This window comes from Mus caroli, chromosome 5 (genome assembly GCF_900094665.2).
Source record: "Mus caroli chromosome 5, CAROLI_EIJ_v1.1, whole genome shotgun sequence".
NCBI classification, from domain to species: domain Eukaryota; kingdom Metazoa; phylum Chordata; class Mammalia; order Rodentia; family Muridae; genus Mus; species Mus caroli.
In genome coordinates, this window is record NC_034574.1 from 108,662,733 (window position 1) to 108,685,219 (window position 22,487).

Here is a 22,487-nt window from a genome sequence, read left to right on the forward strand (position 1 = left end):
ATGGGTCTCAGGGTTAAATGGATGTGTGCATGGGTCTCAGGGTTAAATGGATGTGTGCATGGGTCTCAGGGTTAAATGGATGTGTGCATGGGTCTGATGGTTAAATGGATGTGCGCATGGGTCTCAGGGTTAAATGGATGTATGCATGGTCTCAGGGTCCATGTCTGCTTTTGTAAAGTTTTTCAAAGCATTCAAAAATTTAAAAAGTACAGGTGTGAAAAGCCACTGGTCCAGCTGTTAGATGTTCGTTCTCTTAGCACTCTAAACTGTGTGACATAGCTCTGGTACTGCCCCAGACTCTAAAGAGAAACAGCAAAGATAGGATCCCTATGTCTAAAAATCACCTGCTTTTCTTTTCTTTTTATGCATACGAACCAATTAAGTATTTTTTAATTGAATATTTTATTTGTTTACATTTCAAATGTTATCCCCTTTCCCGGTTTCCCCTCTGTAAAAACCCCCTATCCCATCTCCTCTTACCCTGCTTCTATGAGGGTGCTCCCCCACCCACCCACTCCCTCCTCACCGCCCTAGCATTCCTGTACACTAGGGCATCAAGCCTTCACAGGACCTAGAGCCTCCCCTCCCACTGATAATCACCTGCTTTCCTAATGACTGTACTTAGTCACCAAACACACAGTTTTGTTTTTCACTGGGGCAGGTTTTTTATGACTGAAGCCGATGGCCGGGTGGCACAGATGCCAAAAAACAGCACACAGTTTGCTCTCGGTGCCACTTAATTCTCCTCTGCCTGCGAACTTCTTGTCATTTAAACCCAGATGCCCAGTGCGAAAGGTCGTAGGCTCACAGTGGCCAGGCAGGCACTTAACTGGCTTCACCTTTCTGATCTACTGAATTGTTTACAAGAGACAAGGAAACCCACATCTCAATTTCAAAAAGATAAAAATGCTAGTTTCCCAGGTAAATCTAGCAACACTGTGCTTTCTATCCACACAAAATCATTTGACCCTTGAGCCAAACTCCAAATTTTAGACCTAATATGCTAGAACCTAGGCTCTCTTTTTCGTAAAAAACAAAGTTAGAGCTATATACAGCTACATTCAATAAAGCCAACTTGGAATACTCAGACCCGGCTACACTCTCCCAGTGTAAGTAGTTAAGAACAGGCTTCCACAGTGAAGACAACACTTACCAATAGAAACACCCATATGCTCAAAGAATATGCAATTACCACCTCATGTTTAACTTACTAATTAGCAACGGCAACCCTCGAGAAATGCTGGAACTGACTTCAGAGATGAATGCTGCTGTAGGCAAATCTGTTCTCGATTAGCTGTCGTGATCAACACTTTCCGATCCTTCTAGAACATCTTTGATATGATGCACAGAAATTGTTAAAATTGAACCTGAGACCTTTGACTCAGAGTCTCTGGAGCTAAGGCAATACAAAACAGCATCCACCAACCAGTATCACCTCAAATGTCCAAGAAATCAGTACAGGTAGGAATACACATGAAGAGGCGAGTTCTTTCTTCCTGACTCCCCATCCCTGAGGAGATACAAAAGCCAATTTCAAAGCAGCTGTTAACTGGTAAGCAATGTGAGGCTTCGAATAAGCATCAAAAACCAGGGCTCCTTGGATTCCTAATAGAAAACCCTGTGTAGTCCTTCCAACCCAGGTGGGGTCAGAGCAGAGGCATTCAAAAGGGATGCCCCGTGCTGTGTGTGCTGCATAAGGATGGAACCTAGGGCTCCAGGTATGCTGGGCAAACGCTTTATCTTTGCTACACCCCAAACCTAGTAAGTTTGTTCTTAATGGGAGGGTGACTGAAAACTGTCATTTTCCTACACCACAAAACAAAAACAGACAAAAACAAACAAGCAACACCTGCTAATGCAACAGGTGTCTGTTGTTGTGTCTGTTGTTTTATTGTCTTAAAACAGGGTCTCACTGTGTAGCCCAGGCTTAGCTGGAACTCCCTATCTAGACCAGGCTGGCCTTCAACAGACAGAGAACCAGCTGCCTCTGAGTGCTGGTATTAAAGGCAAGTAATACACCAGCTCAGAAAGAACTGGAGTCATTTGGGCCATGGACGACACTTCTGCGAGCAGCTGTTACTCACTGTAAAATGACCCAAGAGCAAGGCCAGCTATGCATCACCCCACACAGAATGACCCCTACAGCAGCCACTGGTTAAAGACAAAATCCTGAAAAGGGGACCTGGTAAAGAGCTGTTTCAGGGAATGTACCAGAAGCTGCTAACCTCAAATCAACTGTTCATTTTTCAGAGAAAAATAAAGTCTTTTCAGGAAAGAAAGATTTCTTTTGGCTCGTGTGCCAAGTACGTTTATTATTCCGTAGGAGTTCGACAGCAGCCAAAGCTGACCGAGGCGGCCTCTTCCAGGAGGCAGGAAACAGACAAAGCACCTGCTTGCGTCAGCTTCCTCCTAGACACCTCACATCGCACAGACAGCAACCCACAGGGGTAGCTGCTCTTTGTAGGTGTGGGGGTGGGGAGGGATTAGGGCAAGGGAGTGCTTTGTACTGCACTACCGCCAAAAGCACAGGGAAGGAAGGGTTATACAACTGGCTCACAGCTGTAGTCCAGCATGAAGGGAACTCAGGAACTGACGAGAGGACCATGGAGGAACACTATTTCCTTACTGGCTTGCTCAGCTTATTTTATACAACTCAGGAGCACCTGCCTAGGGATAGCACCGCCCACAGTGGGCTGGCCTCTCCCATGCCAATCTTGATTAATGAAGACTGCCTACAGACCAGTTTTAAATCTACCCTGGGTTTAATCACCGAAAATATATAATAATAAAAATCTGTAAAACTTGAGAAACTTGAAGCCACCCCTCCCTAGCTAGTGACAGCACAGTGCACTTAAAGAACACCCTTCAGAGGCTGGGACTTCGCACACAGAAACTTCGGCCGAGAGTGGGTCTTCGTTTCTCTCCGTGACCATCTTTAGACAATCCCTCTGCATATATGTCACCATGCCCCCTCTAGTCCCAAAGGAAGCCTTTGAACCACTCCACTGCCTCAGTGAGCCCACGATGACAGCCTCTTTTGGCTTCATGCAGCTGTTGGAACAGCCCTTTCATATACTGTCACAAATCAGCTTTGCACTTTAGATCTTTAGGCACACTTAGATCTGCTCATAGCCAAAGCAACCAGGTGCATGACGGGTCCTGGGTGTGAGAAATTGGGGAGGTGCCTGTATGGTTACAGTGAGAAGAAACAACTTACAGGGTGTGGCCCGTGAAAATGAGCAAAGAGATTACAGCCCAAATGCAGAACAAATGAGAAGGGGAAAAGTGAATTCTCAGGACTTTTACTTTAGGAAGAAGCCATCGGGGCTTCACAGGAAGGAACCACACAACCTCGATGAGGCAGCCGTCCCTAGGTCACTTCTGCTGCTGCCCCCTCCAAACCACAGACCACTGTGGTCTGTAAGAATGATGAGCACAGCATGGAGCTGGGGTGCTCTTTGGTCCATAGTACATGCTCCAGAGAGGATGGAAGACAGCAGGGATTCACCAAACCAAAGGCCAAGTCTCCCACAGGACAAGAACATTTCTGGTGAAAAGCTAGAATGTTCACTTCCCATATGAGAAGGCTACCAGCCACTCACCTAGAGAGCCACTGACCCACAGAGCAGGGAGGCACACCACTGTTCAACTGGAGACCTGGGGGCTGCAAATCCACACCACAGTTCACCACTCTTCTCAGCTCACAGCAGTTTTAGGCATTTCACAATCTCCCCAGTACCTATGAAGACCGCACTAGCTTTTTTTTTTTTTTAAAGATTTATTTATTTATTATATGTAAGTACACTGTAGCTGTCTTCAGACACTCCAGAAGAGGGCGTCAGATCTCGTTACGGATGGTTGTGAGCCAACATGTGGTTGCTGGGAGTTGAACTCTGGACCTTCGGAAGAGCAGTCGGGTGCTCTTACCCACTGAGCCATCTCACCAGCCCCGCACTAGCTTTTTAAGCAACCACATCACCACTCTCTTCTAAGGCTCACCAGCCCAAGTACTGACATCCATGGTTGCTCTGACCACCGGGTTTCAAATATATTTTGTGTGAATATGAAACGTCTCACATTATAGCATAGGGGTTAGTCTTCAAAAAAGTATAGTTCTAAACATGCTGTTTAGAACCTATTTACAATTATTTAATGACAACCAACAACCTTTTATTGACTGCCCATCCTCACGGATGCTTGTCTACACAAGAGCAGAGAGAACAGAGATGGCCCTGGCTCCCCAAGACCTCTGGCTCTTCCAGGGATGCTGCCTCTCTCCAGATGTCGTCTCAGACATAACCTCTGACTGAACTGGATTCCGAGTTAAACAAAACCCCACCACCAAAAAAGAAGCCCTTCACTCAGGAGAACAGAATGTGGGCAAGTCCTTAGAGGAGAAAAATGAGGTCGGTGGACTTAGAACTTTCCCAAGGGGTAAAGTATTCTAGGTATCTCCCCACTGGTCACTGGTTCCTTAGCTGTGTGGTGTTAGAGATTTGAGACTTTATAGTGTACAAATGTGTTAGAAAGAGAGCGGAACCCTCCAAGAAGGAGGCATTACCAAGAATATCTCCCTCAGACAGCACCAGATAGGATCCAGTATCCCAAAATGTTACCATGGGTTGGACTGTGTCCTCTTTTAAAGTCCCAATACCATTTTGTCAGAATGTTAACTTATTTGGAGAAAAGGTCTTTACAAATGTAGACAAATTAAATTTTACTTTATGTGTATGGGTATTTTTGCCTCAGTGCATGCTTGTGTACATATCTGGTACCAGTGGGGGCCATAAGAGGGTACCAGATGCCCTGGAACTGGAGTTGCCCATGGTTATGGGAAGTCAAACGGGTGCTAGGAATCAAGCCTGGGTCCTGTCGAGAGCAGCAAGCGCTCTTAACCCTGAACCATCTTTCCAGCCCTCTTTATAAACGTAAACAAACTAAAATGGGGTCCTAGGTCCAGATAACTGGTAGTCTTATATAAGGAGAGTAGATCTCAAAAGAGAGATGCCCTGGGCATAATGATGAATGCCTTTAAACCCAGCACACAAGAGGCAGAGGCAGATAAGGGATCTCTGTGAGTTTGAAGTTAGCCTGGTCCATGAGACCCTGTCTCAAAAAACAAAACACAACAACAACAACAAAAAGAAAACAGAGACAGAGGGAAAACAAATACCAAGAGGCACAAGGAGACCCCATCTATCAGCCGAAAAGACAGGCCTGAAGGAGATCCTCTTGTCAGAAGGAACTGACCCTGGCCGTACTCTGACTGCACTTCCAGCCCTCAGAACGGGGAGGCAGTGAGTCTGTGGCATGCCTTAGCAAACAAGGTTATGTCAGCCTTAGCAAACAAGTCAGATTTCTACAAACTTCTAAAGATTTTCATTAAAAAAGTTGGGTGTGGCAGCATACATCTTTAACATCAACATTCCTTTGGAGGCAAATGCAGGTGGATCTGTGTGATTTCAAGACAAGCCTGGTCTACAGAGGAGGGACCCTGTCTTAAAAACAAAACAAAACAGAAAACCCTCCCCCATTTTGTTTTCAACTTTTAGTTGGCAAGAAGGAAAAAAAAATATTTCCTATCTCATATTATACAATTTATTCCAGGAAGATTAAGTTCAAATATTAAAATGCTTTTATGTTTTTATTAGAATATGAAGGGAGCAGCTTTATAATCTAGAAGATAGAATTAATCAAAACGCAAAAGAAAAACCATTTAGGACATGATACTCCTATTTGACTTTACCTGGTACTGGCTGGCTGGCTCAGCAGAGTTAAAGGCATATTCTGTTATCCAGAGGACACAAGTTCAATTCCTACCTTCCACACTGAGCAGCTGACACCCAGCCGCAGCTCCAGAGGGATTCGTACCCCTCCCTCCACAGGCACTGAACTCCCAGCACATGCCCACACACACACAGGTGACTAAAATAAAATCTGTTTTTAAAAGCCTACCTACTTGTTTTTTACAAAAACAAACAAAACCCCCTCTTATTTGCCATTCAATAGAGTATGTAAGTAAAGTAAACAAGTAATGGACAGGAAAGACACAGTAAAAGATGCTCAGCCTCACAAGTCATTCATGAAATGGGATGAAAACAAGGACATCTTCATTCCTTACACAAGGGATCAGTAGAAATGTTTAGAATCTGATGACGATGAAGAGTCAGGTGTAGAAGGAACCACATACATTGGCTCGCACACACTGCTCGTCTGTAAGAAGGCAAATCTGTACCAAGGCTTTCAAGAATTTGGCAATATTGAATAAAGCCGAGATGTGTCTACACTCAGATGTAGTCATTCCTGTTAGTAGACTTATCTGCAGCAAAATTAAAATATGTGTGCATATGAAAAGATGCAGAAATATTCACCACAGAAAAGTTGTAATGGTGGGAAAACTAGAAGTTAAATCTCACCAATAAAATACATATACTTTACTGTATCTGCACCATGAAATACTACATAACAGTTAATATAAATGAAGCTATATTATCAACCTGTATAAAATTCAAGAACACAGTACTGAATCCGGATGAGGATTGCATGTAAATGTAAATCACTTTACATTATGCTTCCATTTATCAAATGTCTAAAATATGGAAAGTGATGCACTCCTAATAGATGTTAATGTAAACATATAACAATGTGTTTACCCCCAGCATATGAAGAAGCATCCATGCATGTGTGTACAAATACAGATTAGAAAGCTGATACTGAAAAAGCAGGTAGCACTGAGAGATTCAGATGTAAAAATAATATTTTAACCTTCTAAGAAACCTTTGACACACAAATAAAAATGTTTTCTTTGTATTTTAAACAGGCACAGATGTGAGGGGTCCTGGGTTCTAACCTCAGTACAGCAAAAGAAACATATACACACCCCCGTAAGTAAATCTCAACTAAATAAAGCAAAGTGCTAAGATGGGGTGGGGGGAGTGGAGGGTGAGAGGGAAAGGACTGCTGCACAGTCCAAGGCTGGCCTCAGCCTGCAAGCCCTGGTACTAGAGGTATGTGCCACCACGGCTGGCTTCAAAATGTTAGAACATTTTAAGTGCGGGAGTTGTACTTTTCTCTAGTTTTCTGTATCACCGTAATATTTTGTTAAGTTTTTAAGTAGACAAAGCAAACGTCTATCCGATAATTCCATCCTAAGCGTCACTATCACCACCTAATTCGGTCCTGTAGAGAACTGAAATCCTGGGTGGGCCTTAGTAAGTAAAGTGGGTCTAGACCCAGCCTGTGGTTCTAATGCTGGCGGTAGGCTGGCGGTACACAGGAGGGAGGAGAGGGACTGATGTAACTGATACATCATCATAAAACCCAGGCAAATGTTTAAAGTGATGACCTAACCAATTTCTTCCAACTCTAGAGCTGTACATTTGAGGAGGGAAAAGCTCGGAATTCCCTAAGCAATTTTAAATCGTGTTCTCTGGAAGAGATCAATTGGGTTTTCCAGTCTTTGGTCAACAGGTGCTCAAGCCTGGTGCTCATGCTTCAGATCGCGTGTGAGCAGTGTTTAATATAAATGTGGAAATGCCTTATTTTACCTCTGACGAAAGTTCCCAACACCACTGAGATTCATTTTGAAAATAATATCTTACTGCAAGTGCCTCTGAAGATGGAGAAGACTAAACAGCAGCCTGCTATTACTGCTGTGGCTGTTATTAGAAACCAGGCTCTTTCCACATCCTTCAGATCACTGCTCTGGCTTTCCGCTGGCAAGTGAGCTTTAGGGACATTCCAGGGTGCCCCAACAGCGTCTTGATGCAGACTCCTCCAAAGAGCAGAAATCACATCTTTACTGTTGCTATCTGGGAAAGAAGCTCTAGCACCAGACACTATGTAGTAGGATTTCCAACAACCCTCCAATTTAACCTCAGACAATATTAACCCAGGCAAAGAGCACTGCCGTGCCTCTCCTCTCCGGCAAGCCTCACTGTACTCTTTCTGCTGTGGCTATGTAGTTATGAGAGGACCTACCAGGTCCTATTAAACCAGGGGTCCTCAGCCTTCCTAACGCTGTGACCCTTTGACACAGCTCCTCATGTTGTGGTGCCCCCAACCATAAAAGTATGTTCTTGCTACTCCATCCTTGTAATTTTGCTACTGTTATGAGTTGTAATATAAATTATCTGTGTTTTCTGACAGTCGTGGACAACTCCTGTGAAAGGGTCAGTCAACTCCTAAAGGGGTTATGACCCATAGGTTGAGAGCCACTGTATTAAACTTACTGACAACTGCTACTGTGGTGTCACTTTCTAATTTAGAAAGTGAATTTACACTTTGCTCAGATATCTCAGCCTGAGTTAAAAAAAAAAAAAAGGATAGACTTCAGCGAGAACTCAGGAATATTTTGTCCAAATGACCAAATAAATTGGAGAAGATAACCCAGCATATGGAACAATGCCCAGAAGATATAGGATATCACAGAATAAATTACAATCAGGTCCTACCTCACTTTTAATTCTGATTATCAATCTAACCACTAAATATTGTAGGCAATGGTAAAATTAAAACTAAAATAAAACAAACAAGAAAAACCAAAACCCATCATGATGGAGCATGCTTAGAACCCCAGTTGAGAGGCTGAGATGGGAAGATCCCAAGTTCAAAACTCACCTTAGTTACCTAGGGAGACCTTAGCATTTCAAGAACACAGTCCCTACCAGTTACGGAGTAAAATGAAAAACTCTCATGAACTTATAGTATATATTTAATACCTTTTTAACGTTTTGTTTGTTTGGTTTTGTTGTTGTTGTTTTTGAGACAGGGTTTCTCTGCGTACTCCTGGTTATCCTGGAACTCTCTCTGTAGACAAGGCTGGTCTCAAACTCACAGAGATCCATTGCCTCTCTGTCTCCAAGTGCTGAGATTAGGGGTTACATCACCACACCTGGGGTGGTTTTTACTTTTCTACTTCATATTCTTCCATGACTAAGACATCTAAGTCTCAGCAGATGCAGGAAGCCCGTCCACACGAGCGATGACAATTAGGATGGCCGCCATTTCTCAAGCACTCACCACACACTAGACACTGTGGTGTGAACCTTGCACACACTTATTACTTACTCATCACAACATGACCTGGTTAATAATAACATAGCTGTTTCCACTCTATAAAGGAGGGCACTGACGGTAAAATAACTTTCCTGCATTCAGCCACCTAGTAAATGCCAGAACTGGTGTTTGGCCCCAGGGCTGTCTGGCTTCAAAGCCTGTGGTCTTAATTGCCGCCTTAGAAGTCTGGAATGGAGGGTACAGAAAATCTAATCAGTCCTGAATTGAAAGAAGCTTAATCAAGTCATGTATCTGTCTTCCCTGAAGTTTTCCCAGATGTAAAATGAGAGCGCTATCAATTCCTTTCTTCATAATAATGAGGCGCTAGAAGCTCATGGGGTATATACTGGCAACAATCCATTTAGGCTAAAAAAGATCTGTGTACACACAAAATAGGTCCATGAACACTCATGGCAGCTTTCTTCATACTAACCAAGAATAGACAGGCAAACGTGGGTCAGCTTGTGAATGGATAAACCAACGGCGACATGTAACAATGCGCTATTTCTCCGTCATAACACGGGATGAAGTATTGATACATGCTTCAACATGGATGAATTTGGTAAATCCAACACTAAGTAAAAGAAGTCACACACAAATTGCCACTGAATTAAAAAGTCGAAAGCAAGGGAAAACACAGTCCTGCTATATGGGTAGAGACATGGAGCTTTTGAATTGTAACAAAAGTGGCTGCTAATGGCTACAGCATTTCTTTTGGAAAGGTGAAACATTCTCTAAATAGCCAGTAGTGATGGCTGCATAACTCAGTAAAGGTAAGCACCACCCTCGACTGCACACTTTTAAAGGGTAACATATATGTGTATGGATTACATCTCAATACAGCTGCTGCTCTGTTTACTGTTAAGCACTGGAGAGTATGGCAGTCAAAGCAAATACACTGAAGTATGCTGAAGAAATATATTTTTGACACTATGTACTTATTACATGGTTATAAAAAGACATGATGGCACATGCCTTTAGTGCCAGCACTGGGGGTGGGGGTGGGGCACAGAGGCAAGCAGATCTCTGACTTCAAGGTGGGCCTGGTCTGCAGAGAGAATCCCAGGACATCTAGGGCTACACAGAAAAGCCTTGCCTTGAGGGGAAAAAAAGCAATCACGCCAGCTTCATTACACACATTCATTCCAACCCCCCAAAAAACACAACACAACAAAACAACACAACAACCAACCCATGGCCTTCTACCACTTCTGGTGGCTGCTATCTTGTCCTGTGAGAATTTAATTCCCTTCAAAGTACTTAGCTCCTCTGGCTCCTGAACACCCAGTTAATAAAGCAATAATAAAATGCAATCTAAACTTGCTGCTGCTGGGAACCTCAGGGACTTGTCCTGCTTCCAAGCAGCAGAGAGAGGAAGCCACAAAACCACCAGGGCCTCCACTCAAGGCCATGAGAGGATAACAAGAATCTAGATCTAGGGAAACATCTGGAAGCGCATCATCAGGCCTCTACAGTGAAATCGAGCAACAGGACAACCCTAAGACACCGCTTTGGTAAACAATCCGCACCGGCGCGTGCAGATCAACACAGACACATCGCATTTCTCCTCTGCCCCCTCTTCTAGAGCACTGGTTCTTAACCTTCCTAACGCCGCGGCCCTTTAATACAGTTCCTCATGCTGTGCTGAACCCAACCATTAAATGAATTTCCTCCATACTTCATGATGTGAATACCGGTGTTCTCTGATGGTCTCAGGCGATCCCTCTGTGAAAGGGCGTTGGACTCCAGAGCAGTCATTACCCACAGAGTTGAGAACCAGGGTAGTAGAAGGTAAACACAGGGCCTCGCTGGGGAGCTGGGCAAGCATTCTGGCATCGAGCCATACCCACAGCACACATTTCAACAGTGCTCGTCTGAAGCACAAAGTTTAACTTCACTTTACAGTTAAGGAAACTGAGGCATGAACAATGAGCAGAGTTAATTCTAAGTTGTGTGCTGCAGCACGTTAGTGTCCATGTTCTGAATTCTTCCACTCTGTTCATCTGTCTCTCACCAGATCACAGAACCAGCAGAATTGAATCCGCATTTGTCGTATGAACTTGGCCCAAGAAAATTTAATTTCCCTTTAGTTGCTCTGTGGTGTTTGTTTGTTTGTTTGTTTGTTTGAAAAATTGGAATTCCATTACATAAATTTCACTCGAAAAACTTGCTCAGGATTCTATTAGATGTTTTTAAACAAATAAAGCAATCCGGCCAGACTTCTCTGGTTAATCTTTCATGAATAATGAATGAAAGACTCAAAAACCTATAAAATTTTTACAAGGATAGAGATTCCCTTCCCAGTACTAAAAAGGGTTTCAGAGCGGATCCAGAAATGCTGCTATGAAGCTGGCCCAAGAAATGTCTTCTGGATACGCAGATCCAGTGGTGACAGAAAGAGAAAGACATCAGGGAAGCTCTTGGCCCTCCCACCCGTGCTCTCACCTTTCTCAGATTTGCTGGAATTTCTGCAAGCTGCTGTTTCTCAAGTTACCAGGCATCCTCTCTTCCTCTCCTTCCTCTCCCCACTAACAGTGTTTAGCTCACTCTTCAGAAGTCAGGAAGGGACTCAAATTTGCCTCACAATCCCAAAGAAAAGCAATCAACTGGGACAGACTCAGTAAATACTGTCCGAGCAGCCAACTATCACCTCAGTGCCAGAGCTGGGGACTTACCACAGCTGCCGCTAGCCTGTCTCCAAGACCACAGAGGGCACAGGATTAGACTGGGACAAGTGGCCACAGCTTTCCTAGTAACTAAAGAACAGCTAGTTTTGTTTTTAACCTACAAGAAGGATTGAGATGCAATAGTAAACCCAGGTCTGTTTTTGTTTTTGTTTGTTTGAGATACAGTTTCTCTGTGTAGCCCTATCTATCCTAGAACATGCTCTGTAGACCAGGCTGGCCTCCAACTCAGAGATCTGCCTGCCTTTGCCTCCCAAATGCTGGGATTAAAGATGTGTGCCAGCACCACCTAGATTTACCAGGTCCTATTTGATTTTTTTTTAATGAGAATTTATAGACCACTCCCATATTTAAAAGAAATGTACTTTATTTAAATTAGATTTCTGCTCATTCAATTGTCAACCACATTCTTCACAATGATTAATCTTGACCTTAATTATCTGACACTATCTTACATGTTTATCTAAACGTGTAAGGATTATTATTTACTTGATGTGGTGATAAAACGTATTTATGGACCCTCTTTTCATAATGTACACTCATTTTCCCAAGCTGTTCAGCTAAAGACAGCACCTCTAAGTATTGCATTAATGATTAACCATTCTACAAGTGACGACGGACTTGCCCTGGCACAGATCTTTAAGGCTCTAACGGATACAGACATCATCCATTGCAGATGAGAGGAGGCCCAGGTGGAGAGACCACGGCTTACAGACAGCCTAGTCATGGCCTGGCTCCAGACTCCTTTACTGTGCTTGTTATCACCTGGGCTCCGTATGTAGTTCAACTCCGTAATCACTGGGAGGAAGGAGATCAGAATGGCTCCAAGCACACACATCCTACCAGCCCAGAGAAGCAGTTTCCCCTTTACTCTTTTATAGTTAAACCCCTGTGACTCACCCTGCTGAGTTGGTCCAGCAGCCTCTGGTTCTGGTCTGACAGTTCCTGGACAGCTCGTGTTTTTTCTCGGTCTGCTTCCCGAAGGTGGAGCTGCTGCCTCTCCAGCTCATCCTGTAGCTGCTTCACGTCCGTCTCCAGCTCAGACACCCGTCCTTCCCACTCCCCTTCTCGATTCTCGAATCGCCTTCTCAGTTCATGTTTCTCTTGTTCTAGGTGCTGGGCCAAAAAAAAAAAAAAGAGGATTAAAAACATGAAAATTTCTAGCCTTTTTTTCTTTTCCGTTTTCACCATTTTTTTTTTTCCCCAGACAGGGAACACAACAAAACACCCTGCCACACAGGGCATGTTGCCCAATTCACAGTTACAAAAATATTCTCTTCTTCTAGAACACAGGACTTGTCTCACAAAGAAAACAGCATTCCTACTGGAAACACTTAATGTTTTGTTCTCCCTGGGCAAGACCTGGTTCTGGACTTGGGAATTCACTTGCAATTTAACAAGTCATCGTTTGATTAAACTACAAATTTAAACAACTAAAAATGAGCACGACAACCAAAATGTTCGATACCTTTTAAAAAGAGGCCTCTCCTGGAGCCATCTTTTATGCTTGACGGTTACAAGCCAAGAAGCGACTAGTTCAGGATCAGGCCGAGAAAATGGGGGGAGCTGATTTGTGTTTAAGTTACCTGATATATTCAGTACTCCAAATCACAGCTTATATATATGATACTACTACAGTTCAAAAGCTTCAAGGCAAGTTCAGTTTCAGGCCTGATTTTATGTGTGTGTTGCCTGGGTTGTGTCTTTGACTTCATGGGCTTCCATGCTAATGGAGGGCAATAATAAAATGCTGTGACAAAGATGTTCTGAAGTAACAACTCAATCAAAAAGGAGTCCCTTGGCGTGACGGAAACAAGCACACCTTTCCAGTTGTGTGAGGGAAGCATCGATGTCCAATACCAAGCAGTGTGTCTAATACCAAACCGACACTTGAGTCTGACTAGAGTAACAATTCCCAACCCTCGGTGAGCTTAGCAAAGTTCTCGTGTAACTCTTCAAAATACACTGACTTAAGCTGGGCATGGTGGTTCACGCAGTAATCCAGCCACGGGAAAGCTCAGGCAAGAGTGCCACGAGGGAGAGGCCTCCTCAGGCTACAGTGAGAGATCCAGTCTCAAAAACAAAATGGTACTGATGTGGATCTCACTTCCTAGGGCTAAGGTTCAGTCAGGACTGGAGTACAGTTATTATGACACCCCAAAATAAACTATTTCGACACCCTAAAATAAACTTATCTTTCTCTCTATATATAATATATATATATATTTTTAGTGTTTCTTTTGGAAACCTCAGGTGTCAGCTTACGGTCCGTAAGAGAGCCAGTCCCACTCTGTCAAACCTGAGGTGAGCCTAAATGACAAGATTCCCCCATCCCATCCTGTCATCTTATTCCTCTTAACTCTGTTGAAAGGCCTGCTAATATCTCTCAAAGCCAATTTACTCCTCCAAGATGAAAGCGTATCATGCTTGAGGGGACTTGTGGAAGACTAAAAACAACAACCCAACATGTCAAATTCTAAGCACATCAGTGAAGACAGTGCTCACGAAAACGTCCGAACTGACCACACTGAGGGGCCATTCATTTGGTTACGGTCACTCTAGTCCACAGGCGGAAGTCGCACAGCTTTATAACTTAAACCCTTTCAGTCTGTTTGTTTTGTTTTTTTTCGAGACAGGGTTTCTCTGTGTAACCCTGGCTGTCCTGGAACTCACTCTGCAGACCAGGCTGGCCTAAAACTCAGAAATCCACCTGCCTCTACCTCCCAAGTGTTAGGATTAAAGGCGTGCGCCACCATGCCCAGCGAACCCTTTCAGTCTGGAGCATGTGGGAGTCGGAATACCAAGGGAGAAACTTCCATTGACCAGCACGGGAACAGTTTGTCTTATGCTATCAAGATGCCATACAACTTTCCAAATGATGTTTTAGTCACTCTAGAATTTTCACAAAGATAGAAGGTAGAAATAAGAGCTGATTGCAACCAGGCAGTGGTGGCGCATGCCTTTAATCCCAGGACTTGGGAGGCAGAGGCAGGTGGATTTCTGAGTTCGAGGCCAGCCTGGTCTACAGAGTGAGTTCTAGGACAGCCAGGGCTACACAGAGAAACCCTGTCTCGAAAAACAAAAGAACAAACAAAAAAAGAAATGAAAAAGAGCTGATTGCGATACTAAAAGTGTGAAACTTGGTTTTACCCAGCATGAACACAACTGAACAGAAGGCAGAAAGAAGCAAGCACGCAGTCACCACAGTGTCACCGAGAGGCCAGATGAATTAGGCTTGTGCTCCACAAGAACAGAGAGACTTAAAAATATTCTGCAGACAGCTGCTAGTGAACAGCCCATCTAAGCAACTCAAACAGCCCAATCCACTCGGAGGGCGGGGCTGAGACAGGTGGTGCTGATTGCTCTAATCTGTCCTTCTATTTAACAAGAGATACGCTCTGCATTTCAGGTGTCCCAAGCCTTTGATGAAGGGCAGGCAGAATCTGACCTTTTGGACAGAATTCAACTGATGGTCTACTCTAAGACATTTCTCCTAGACTTATATTTTCATGTAAGCTTTAAATTAATCAATGAAGTCTAGGGAGAATTTCCACACATATAGGTCTCTATCTACCTGTGCTTTCATATTTTCCAGGGTTATATGGTACTTTGAAAATTAACACCAAACTTATCAAGAAAACTCTAAGAGGAGCCTAAGAAGGCATAAAGACGAGATGTAACACGGGATTCTGGGACAGAAGAGAAGACATTTGGTATAGACTTAGGAAGTATAATGATTTTATTAATTATGACACATGTTAATGTAAAATGTTGGCAGAAATATGAGCCTGGATGTCTTAGAAAACATGCATAATCTATTATGATTCCAATTTTTCTCTAAAAATAAAATCAACCATTAAAGAAAAAAAAAAAAAAGAACAAATCAACCAATCTTTAAAACAAAGAAGTTACTAGGCTAAGTAAAACAGATACTTGTTGAAATGGATTTTTGTGCAAAACTAAATAGTAACAGCATCCTCCTCAGGCCATGGCTCATGAAAAATACCAGAGGGGAAACTCTGTTCTCTAGAGTAGCGAGCACTGAATGTACAGCAGGGTCCTGGGCCTGTCTCCAAGTCTAGTAGTGACTCCCAGAGACTCATTTCCATCTCCCTCCATCCCTTACTGGGGGGAAATCTGTACAGTAATCCCCAGAGAACGGGAGCACGTAAGTGTAAGTCAGTGAGGACTGGGTAGATACACGGTTTCACATCCTGAGAGCTAATTCTAGATACAGCAGAGACAACCAAAAACGCCTCTCCACTAGACTTTGAAGCATAGGAACAATATATCCTAGCCAAGCCACAGAACTCCTACATATGCTAACCTTTAAACAATTAAAGGCCAGTAATATGCCTCTAATGAATCAAATGTTTTTATATTTAAAAAAACTAATAAAATCCTAGGTATGGCACATAGAACTAGAAAGATACTACGCAGAAAAGATCTTGAAGATGGATTGTTTGTTGTAAAATTAGAGAAGTAACAATTTGATGACACCAATATAAAAATCAGTCTCTGAGACCACCACCACCATTACTAATCTTTTTAAATTTTTGGGTACGGGATCCCACCATGTTGCCCACAGTGCCTGGAATTAGAACACATACTACATGGGTTTTTTTTTCTTTTTTTTTTTAATTTATTTATTTATTATATGTAAGTACACTGTAGCTGTCTTCAGATACACCAGGAAGAGGGAGTCAGATCTCGTTACAGATGGTTGTGAGCCACCATGTGGTTGCTGGGATTTGAACTCTGGACCTTCGGAAGAGCAGTCGGGTGCTCTTACCCACTGAGCCATCTCACCAGCCCCCACATACTACATGTTTAACCTCCAAACCACTTTGTCAGAAAATGCGTTTGATGTCAATGTCTGACGACAGTAAATCCTTCTTATTAAAGTACACTAGTTTTCTACTTCCAAGTACTTAATTAAAAATACAGCTGTTTGGGAGGCAGAGGCAGGCGGATTTCTGAGTTCAAGGCCAGCCTGGTCTACAAAGTGAGTTCCAGGACAGCCAGGGATACACAGAGAAACCCTGTCTTAACCCCTCCCCCCCAAAAAAATACAGCTGCTACATTAAACTCTAGAAAATATTTTGTCTAAACAGGCATTACAATATCTAATTTGTTAAAAAAAAAATACAGTGGTAACAGGTGGCTGGAGAGGAGGCTCTGAGCTTAAAATCACTTATTGCTCTTTAAGAGACTTGGGTTTGGTTCCCAGCTTCCATATGGTGGCCCACAACCATCTGTAACTCCTGTTCCCGATTTGACCTTTGTGGGCACCAGGCATGCATCTGGCACACATACATACATGCAGGCCAACACTCATACAAGTAAAATAAATAAATCTAAAAAGAATAAACTATGGGGAAAAATCACTTGTAGGTATCAAATGAAACAGACTGGAATAAATTAGTCACTCTCAATTGTAGCACTAGAAGAATTAACATGGGCAGACAGGATATGCTTAGTGATGGTGCGACCCTCAACATCATCAAATAAGTACATTCATTTGCTAACAAGCAACTAGTGAATATATTTTCAAGTGTACACAAAAGAAATTTTAGAGTCAGGTACACTGCACACCTATAGTCTGGCTGGTTGGGGACTGAGGCAGGAGAATCTCTTAAGTACCGGAGTTCAAGGCCAACATGGGCAACACAGTGACATGTTGAGACCCTATCTCAAAAATAAATCATGCTTTTCAAACATACATGCATACATATACACACACACACATATATACATACATATGTATATATATGAAGCAGGGTAAATATATGTAAGCTTTTGTTTTTAAGTTTTGATAGAGTACACATGACATATAATCTACGACCTTGACCACTTTTGCCATGTCCAGATCAGCAGTGTTAGGTATGACACTGGGCAACAGCGCCCCCCTCGCAGCCCCCCACCCCGGAGTTTTAAAAGTTTAACACTGGCATTTAACACAAGCAGACCGGCACAAGAGTGAAGATCTTAGATGATAGTATCTTCAATGATAGTTAAGCAGGGTAAGCTATTTTAGGCTTACCCATGGAGTCAATTACAAAGTGTCAGAGGTCGTTTATTTATCCCTTTACAGGAGAACCTTTTTGTTGCTGTGGAATTTTGAAATCCTGCCCTTACTGAGAACGCCACATGGAAACCAGGATCTGTGTAACTGTACACCATGAAATCTGTCACTCATCAGACTGATAGGATGCTCTTTTCAAGCTCACAGTTTCTTCACTCAAGTCCCTCTCTGAAGGAATTTCCAATCTCCAGTGCAGATCTCCGGGGTAGTCACTCCTTTTCAGTGTCATGTAACCGAATTGATTTGGAAAGAAAGGGACACCCTTGTATTTCTAGACCTCTACTTCAAGTGGAGACTAAACAAGTCAATTCATTAAGGTAGCAGTGCTCTGTTGTACTCTGGCTGTCCGGGCCCAGGTTTCACAGACAACTTTTCAAGCCGTGTATCAGGAGTCCATCGCCCGGCAGGCCTCGATAACGGGCCTGGCTGGAACACAGGCCGCTCACTGGTTTCCTTTCTTCTGATTTAACTTTCGATAGGTGACTAGACTCTAGACACACATCAATCCCACAGCAGAGGTGTTTCACCACTCACATTCTGACCAAACAGAAGCAGTGGAGGAGAACCTGACAGAGGGCTAGTTTCGGGCCTGGTCACATCTGTACTATGATGTTCTCGTAATGAGAACGAGGAGAACTAGTCCAAGAAAAATGGGTAACAGTGCTGAACGCAGAGGGCCAGAAAAGCCTGGCTGTTTCCACTGCTAAACTGCCTGCTCTTTCTATTTTGAAAATCTACCACTTTGGAATGGCTATCTTTTTCTAGGTACCCTCAGCTACCATTCAAGATTCTTTCTGCTTAAGAGCAAAAACCCAACAAACACAGTTGTAGACGATGTTGTTGCATGGAATTAACAGAAATATTACTCATTTGAAAACGTACTTAGGATTATTTATTAACTGGGGTGTGTGTGTAGGTCAGAGGACACGTTGCTAGTGACATCCCACATGGGTTCTGGGGAACCAATTGGGGCAAGTGACCTTACCCACTGAACCATTTTGCCAGGAAACGACCCCTCCCACAGGGGTGGGTGGGGGGAAATGTTTTTAATAGTGGTTAAAAGTAACATACATGCTAAGACCCAGGACACAGGAAAGTACTACTGAGACACACATAGCTACTGAAGCCCAAACTAATCACATGTTGAGCCCTGCCTTCTCTGATTTCTGCAATGGAACCACATTCCCTAATCCCTAAGCATTTGAAAGCTATATAAAGCTCCTTTCGAGGCACTTGTTCCCCACAACTCTCTGCCAGAAAGTTAAGACAAGGGCATCCAGAGGCCTTAATGCCCGGACTGGAAAGCTCTGGGCTAACACCCTGATTAGAGATTAACTGTTTCTCCGAACACCTGAAGCATAGTTTAAATGCTTCTCGATGTTCTCATTTCTGTGTGCAGATATCGCCTTGGTGCTGTATAAATTAGTCATACTGTAAGCTCTATTTTAGACTCTGTGTACAATACATATATAGAACGGCCCACAACGGTGAGAGACGTGCACGGACTCACATCCGAGCTGGGTGGGAAAGACAGGTGGGCTCAACGAACGCGCTGATGCTGGTGAAAACTATCCCTCCTGCCTCCCCGTTCTCGATGATCTTCTTCGAGGTAGAATAGGCACGGAAACGGGGAGGACAGGCAGGCACCCCAGCTCCCCACCCATGCCGCCGGAAGGTCCTCACCTCCAGCTTGTCCGTCAGCTCCTTGTGCATCTGCTCGTACTGCCGGCTCATGTCCTGGTTCCTCTCGAGCAGCGCCTTGCCTAGCCGGGCCGCCAACACCAGATCCTTCTCCTTCTGGCGGATCACCGACAGCAGCTCGGGATCCTGGGTAGGCGGCGGCGGCAGCGGCGGCCCGTGCCCCTCAACCGGAGACTCCGGCTCCGCCTGAGGATGCTCGCCGGGCTCGGACGGCCGCTCCCCGGCCGCCAGCAACGCCAGCTCCTCCTCTAAGGCCAGTTCCAGTTCCCCGGGACCTCCGGGGAAGGAGACGAGGGCGGCAGCGGCGGCGGGACTCCGGACTGCGTCCCCGGCCCCAGCGGGCAGCTCCATGCAGCAGGCGCTGTCCGGCTCGGCGGGTGCTGAAGCTCGGCCGGCCAAGCCCAGGCAGAAGGCGGACATGGCCCGCGCGCGCCGAGCCCGCAGCGGTGCGGCCCGGCCGGCGCGCGCCAGGCTGCAAGGCGGGGGGTGGGGATGGGGATGGCGGGGGAGGGGCCCCGCCGCGCCGCCCCGCGCTTCGCCTCGCCTCGCCTCGCGCCGCGGCACGCGCCCCCCGGGTCCCCGCGAGCCCTGGGCGCGGTGCGCGCGGGCGGGCGGCCCCTCCCCCGCGCCGGCGACACGCGCCCCCGCCCCCGGGGGGCTCAGCTGCCGGCGCGCGCCCGGGACGCGGACGACGGGGGGTGGGCAAGAGCGGCAGAGGAAGGGGAGATCGATGAGGGGTGGCGGGGTGCGGAGCGGGAGGGGAAGCCGCGCTAAGGATGGCCGCCGCGGCCGGGATTCAGCCGCCCTGTTGCTGCCGCTGCTGCTTCTGCTGCTGCCGCCGCCGCCGCCGCCGTCGGCCGGCCGGCGCCTCACGGGGAGGGCTGCGCTCCGCTGTCGCTGCGACGCTCGTTGCTGCTGCTGCCGTCGGCCGCTCCTTGCAGCCGCGCTCCATGTCCCCCGGCTCGGCGGCAGCAGCGGCGGCGGCGGCGGCTGCTGCTGCTGCAGGGGCCGAGGCGGCGGCTCGACATCGTTGGCCGCGCAACCCCGGAGCACTCCTTCCTTCTTGCCTGCCGGGCCCTGCAGCTCACCCGGCCGAGGAACCCGCCCGGCTCGCCCGCCGGGCTCGCTCCTCCGCCCGCCCGCCCCGCGCTTCCGGCCGCGCCCCTCTTCCCCGCCCCGTGGCCGGCGCCTGACGCGCGCGGGCACCTGTTCGCCGCCGCGCCCGCCCGGGATTCGCCGGCGCTTCGCTGGCCTCAGCGGCGCCCAGGTGGCGCCCGCCTAACCCCGACGTGGCCTCACGCGACGCGGGGACGGATGCGCGCGCCGCCCGTGGGGACGCTCGGCGCGTCCCGAAAGGCCCGAGCCTCTCCCCACCGTGGGGGTGGGGGTGGGGGTGGGGGTGGGGGGGTGGTATGCGGGGCTAACGGCCACGCCCCCGGCCTGGAGCCACGCCCTCAGCCTCGTTCCCAGCTCGAGGTGTGGCCACGCCCCCTGCGCGCTCACCTAAGGGTGCGGCTCTAAGTCCACCACTTCGACTCCTCCTTAGCTTGGCGCTCGGCCACGCCCCCTGCCTCGTTTTCGCCGGGGCCACGCCCCCCGCGCTCGCACCTCTGGGTGTGGCCTCCTCCTCCTCCAGACTCCCACGCTCTCACCTCTGATGGAGCTCTGCGGCGGCACGCGTCCTCTTCCTCGCCTCCGCGGCCCCAGCCCGCAGCCTCGCTTCGGTTCGGGGAGCTGGCGGGAGCTCCGCTTGGGTTGGGTCTCGTGGTGGGGTATCCTAGCTGGTCTGTGGGCCGAGGGGGCTGCGGACAATTCTGTGAGTCAGGGAACCAGGCGGAGAGCCATTTGCAGTGTGGGATTTCTATCTGAACCCCTGCAAGAGCTAAGCAGTCGGGAGAGGGAGCCCTCGAGAAAAGGAGGCGGAGGAATGACTTGGAGAACCCAGCATCTTCATACTGATGACTCAGGGATATGAGAGAAAAGGGTTTGTGGAGAAATAACGGGAGAAAACAAAAACCCTGCTTCTAGATGGGGGATACGAAGCACAGACATTACCCAGTAATAACTACCTGAGCCATGTCCAACTTTTTCTTTGTTAGTTTTATATGCGTTATCTTAATCTCACAAGGGTTTTATAAAGTGTAGTCCTTATTGCTGTTTATACATGGGAAGAAACTCAGGCCCGAGACTTGGGTTCTGCCAGGCTGACTCTGGGATTCCCATTAAGTCATTATTCTTTCTTAACATCTGGGGGAAGATAAGCGGTGATTTACAAAGACGATAGGTTAATTCAGTACACTTTACTGCGATGTGGAAAGGAGAATGACGCTACAGGGTGACTGCAGGTCTCTTCTTTCTTTGATCGAGGTGGTATTTCGGGAGCCAGAACTGGTCTTTATTGTTTGCTTTTCCTGTTTAGCCACAACCTCTTTTTTTTTTTTTTTTAAGTGAGGTCATACTTTACCTCTTTTTATCCTGGTGAAATGGAAATTTTAGAACACCCAGAAGTTGAGACGTTTCTCTTGAGTTTTTTTTTTCTTGATTAAATTCAGAGCCTAAACTATTATCTTGTATGACAATCCACTCCAGGACCCAAGGCAAGAATCCAAAAGTTCTCCAGCCTCGGGGCTGGCTTGGGGAAAAAGACAGGTGAAGTGTTATCACGTCAGATCTGAGAGCTAAAATAGGCACTCAGCCGCAGTACCACTGAAGCAAGGGACTATACCAGCACATTTTATTATGCCCTGCCACACATACCTTGGTCAAAATTGGTGGGTATTGGTGGACTTCAGATGAAACTCCCCTTTGTCATGATTGAAGCACGGAAGGACAAATCTCTCCCTAATCTATAGAGAGACGGAGATGGAGAACAGGATTTCCTAATTAAAGAGAGCTTGAGCTATATGCTTTCCTTTAACGCAGACAGGCACCTAGAAAAGAGTGGCTTGCTGGCCTTGAAC

At 46.1% G+C, this 22,487-nt stretch overlaps 1 protein-coding gene across 6 annotated transcripts in view; it reads right to left on the reverse strand.

Moving 5' to 3' along the window:
- Nucleotides 1-20,003, reverse strand: part of Bicdl1 (BICD family like cargo adaptor 1) — an 83,186-nt gene extending 63,183 nt beyond the window's left edge. For 3 of the 6 annotated variants that reach the window (XM_029477602.1, XM_029477604.1, XM_029477601.1), the window contains exons 1-2: nucleotides 19,510-19,992; nucleotides 12,642-12,857 (exon numbers count right to left, since the gene is read on the reverse strand). In XM_029477602.1, coding sequence (XP_029333462.1) covers nucleotides 12,642-12,857; nucleotides 19,510-19,947 — 654 coding nt within the window. In that variant the 5' untranslated portion in view covers nucleotides 19,948-19,992. Of the gene's footprint in view, nucleotides 1-12,641; nucleotides 12,858-19,509 lie in introns of all 6 variants that reach the window. The other 3 variants (XM_021163032.2, XM_029477605.1, XM_029477603.1) reach the window with 1 other exon arrangement.
- Nucleotides 20,004-22,487: the final 2,484 nt, after the last annotated feature.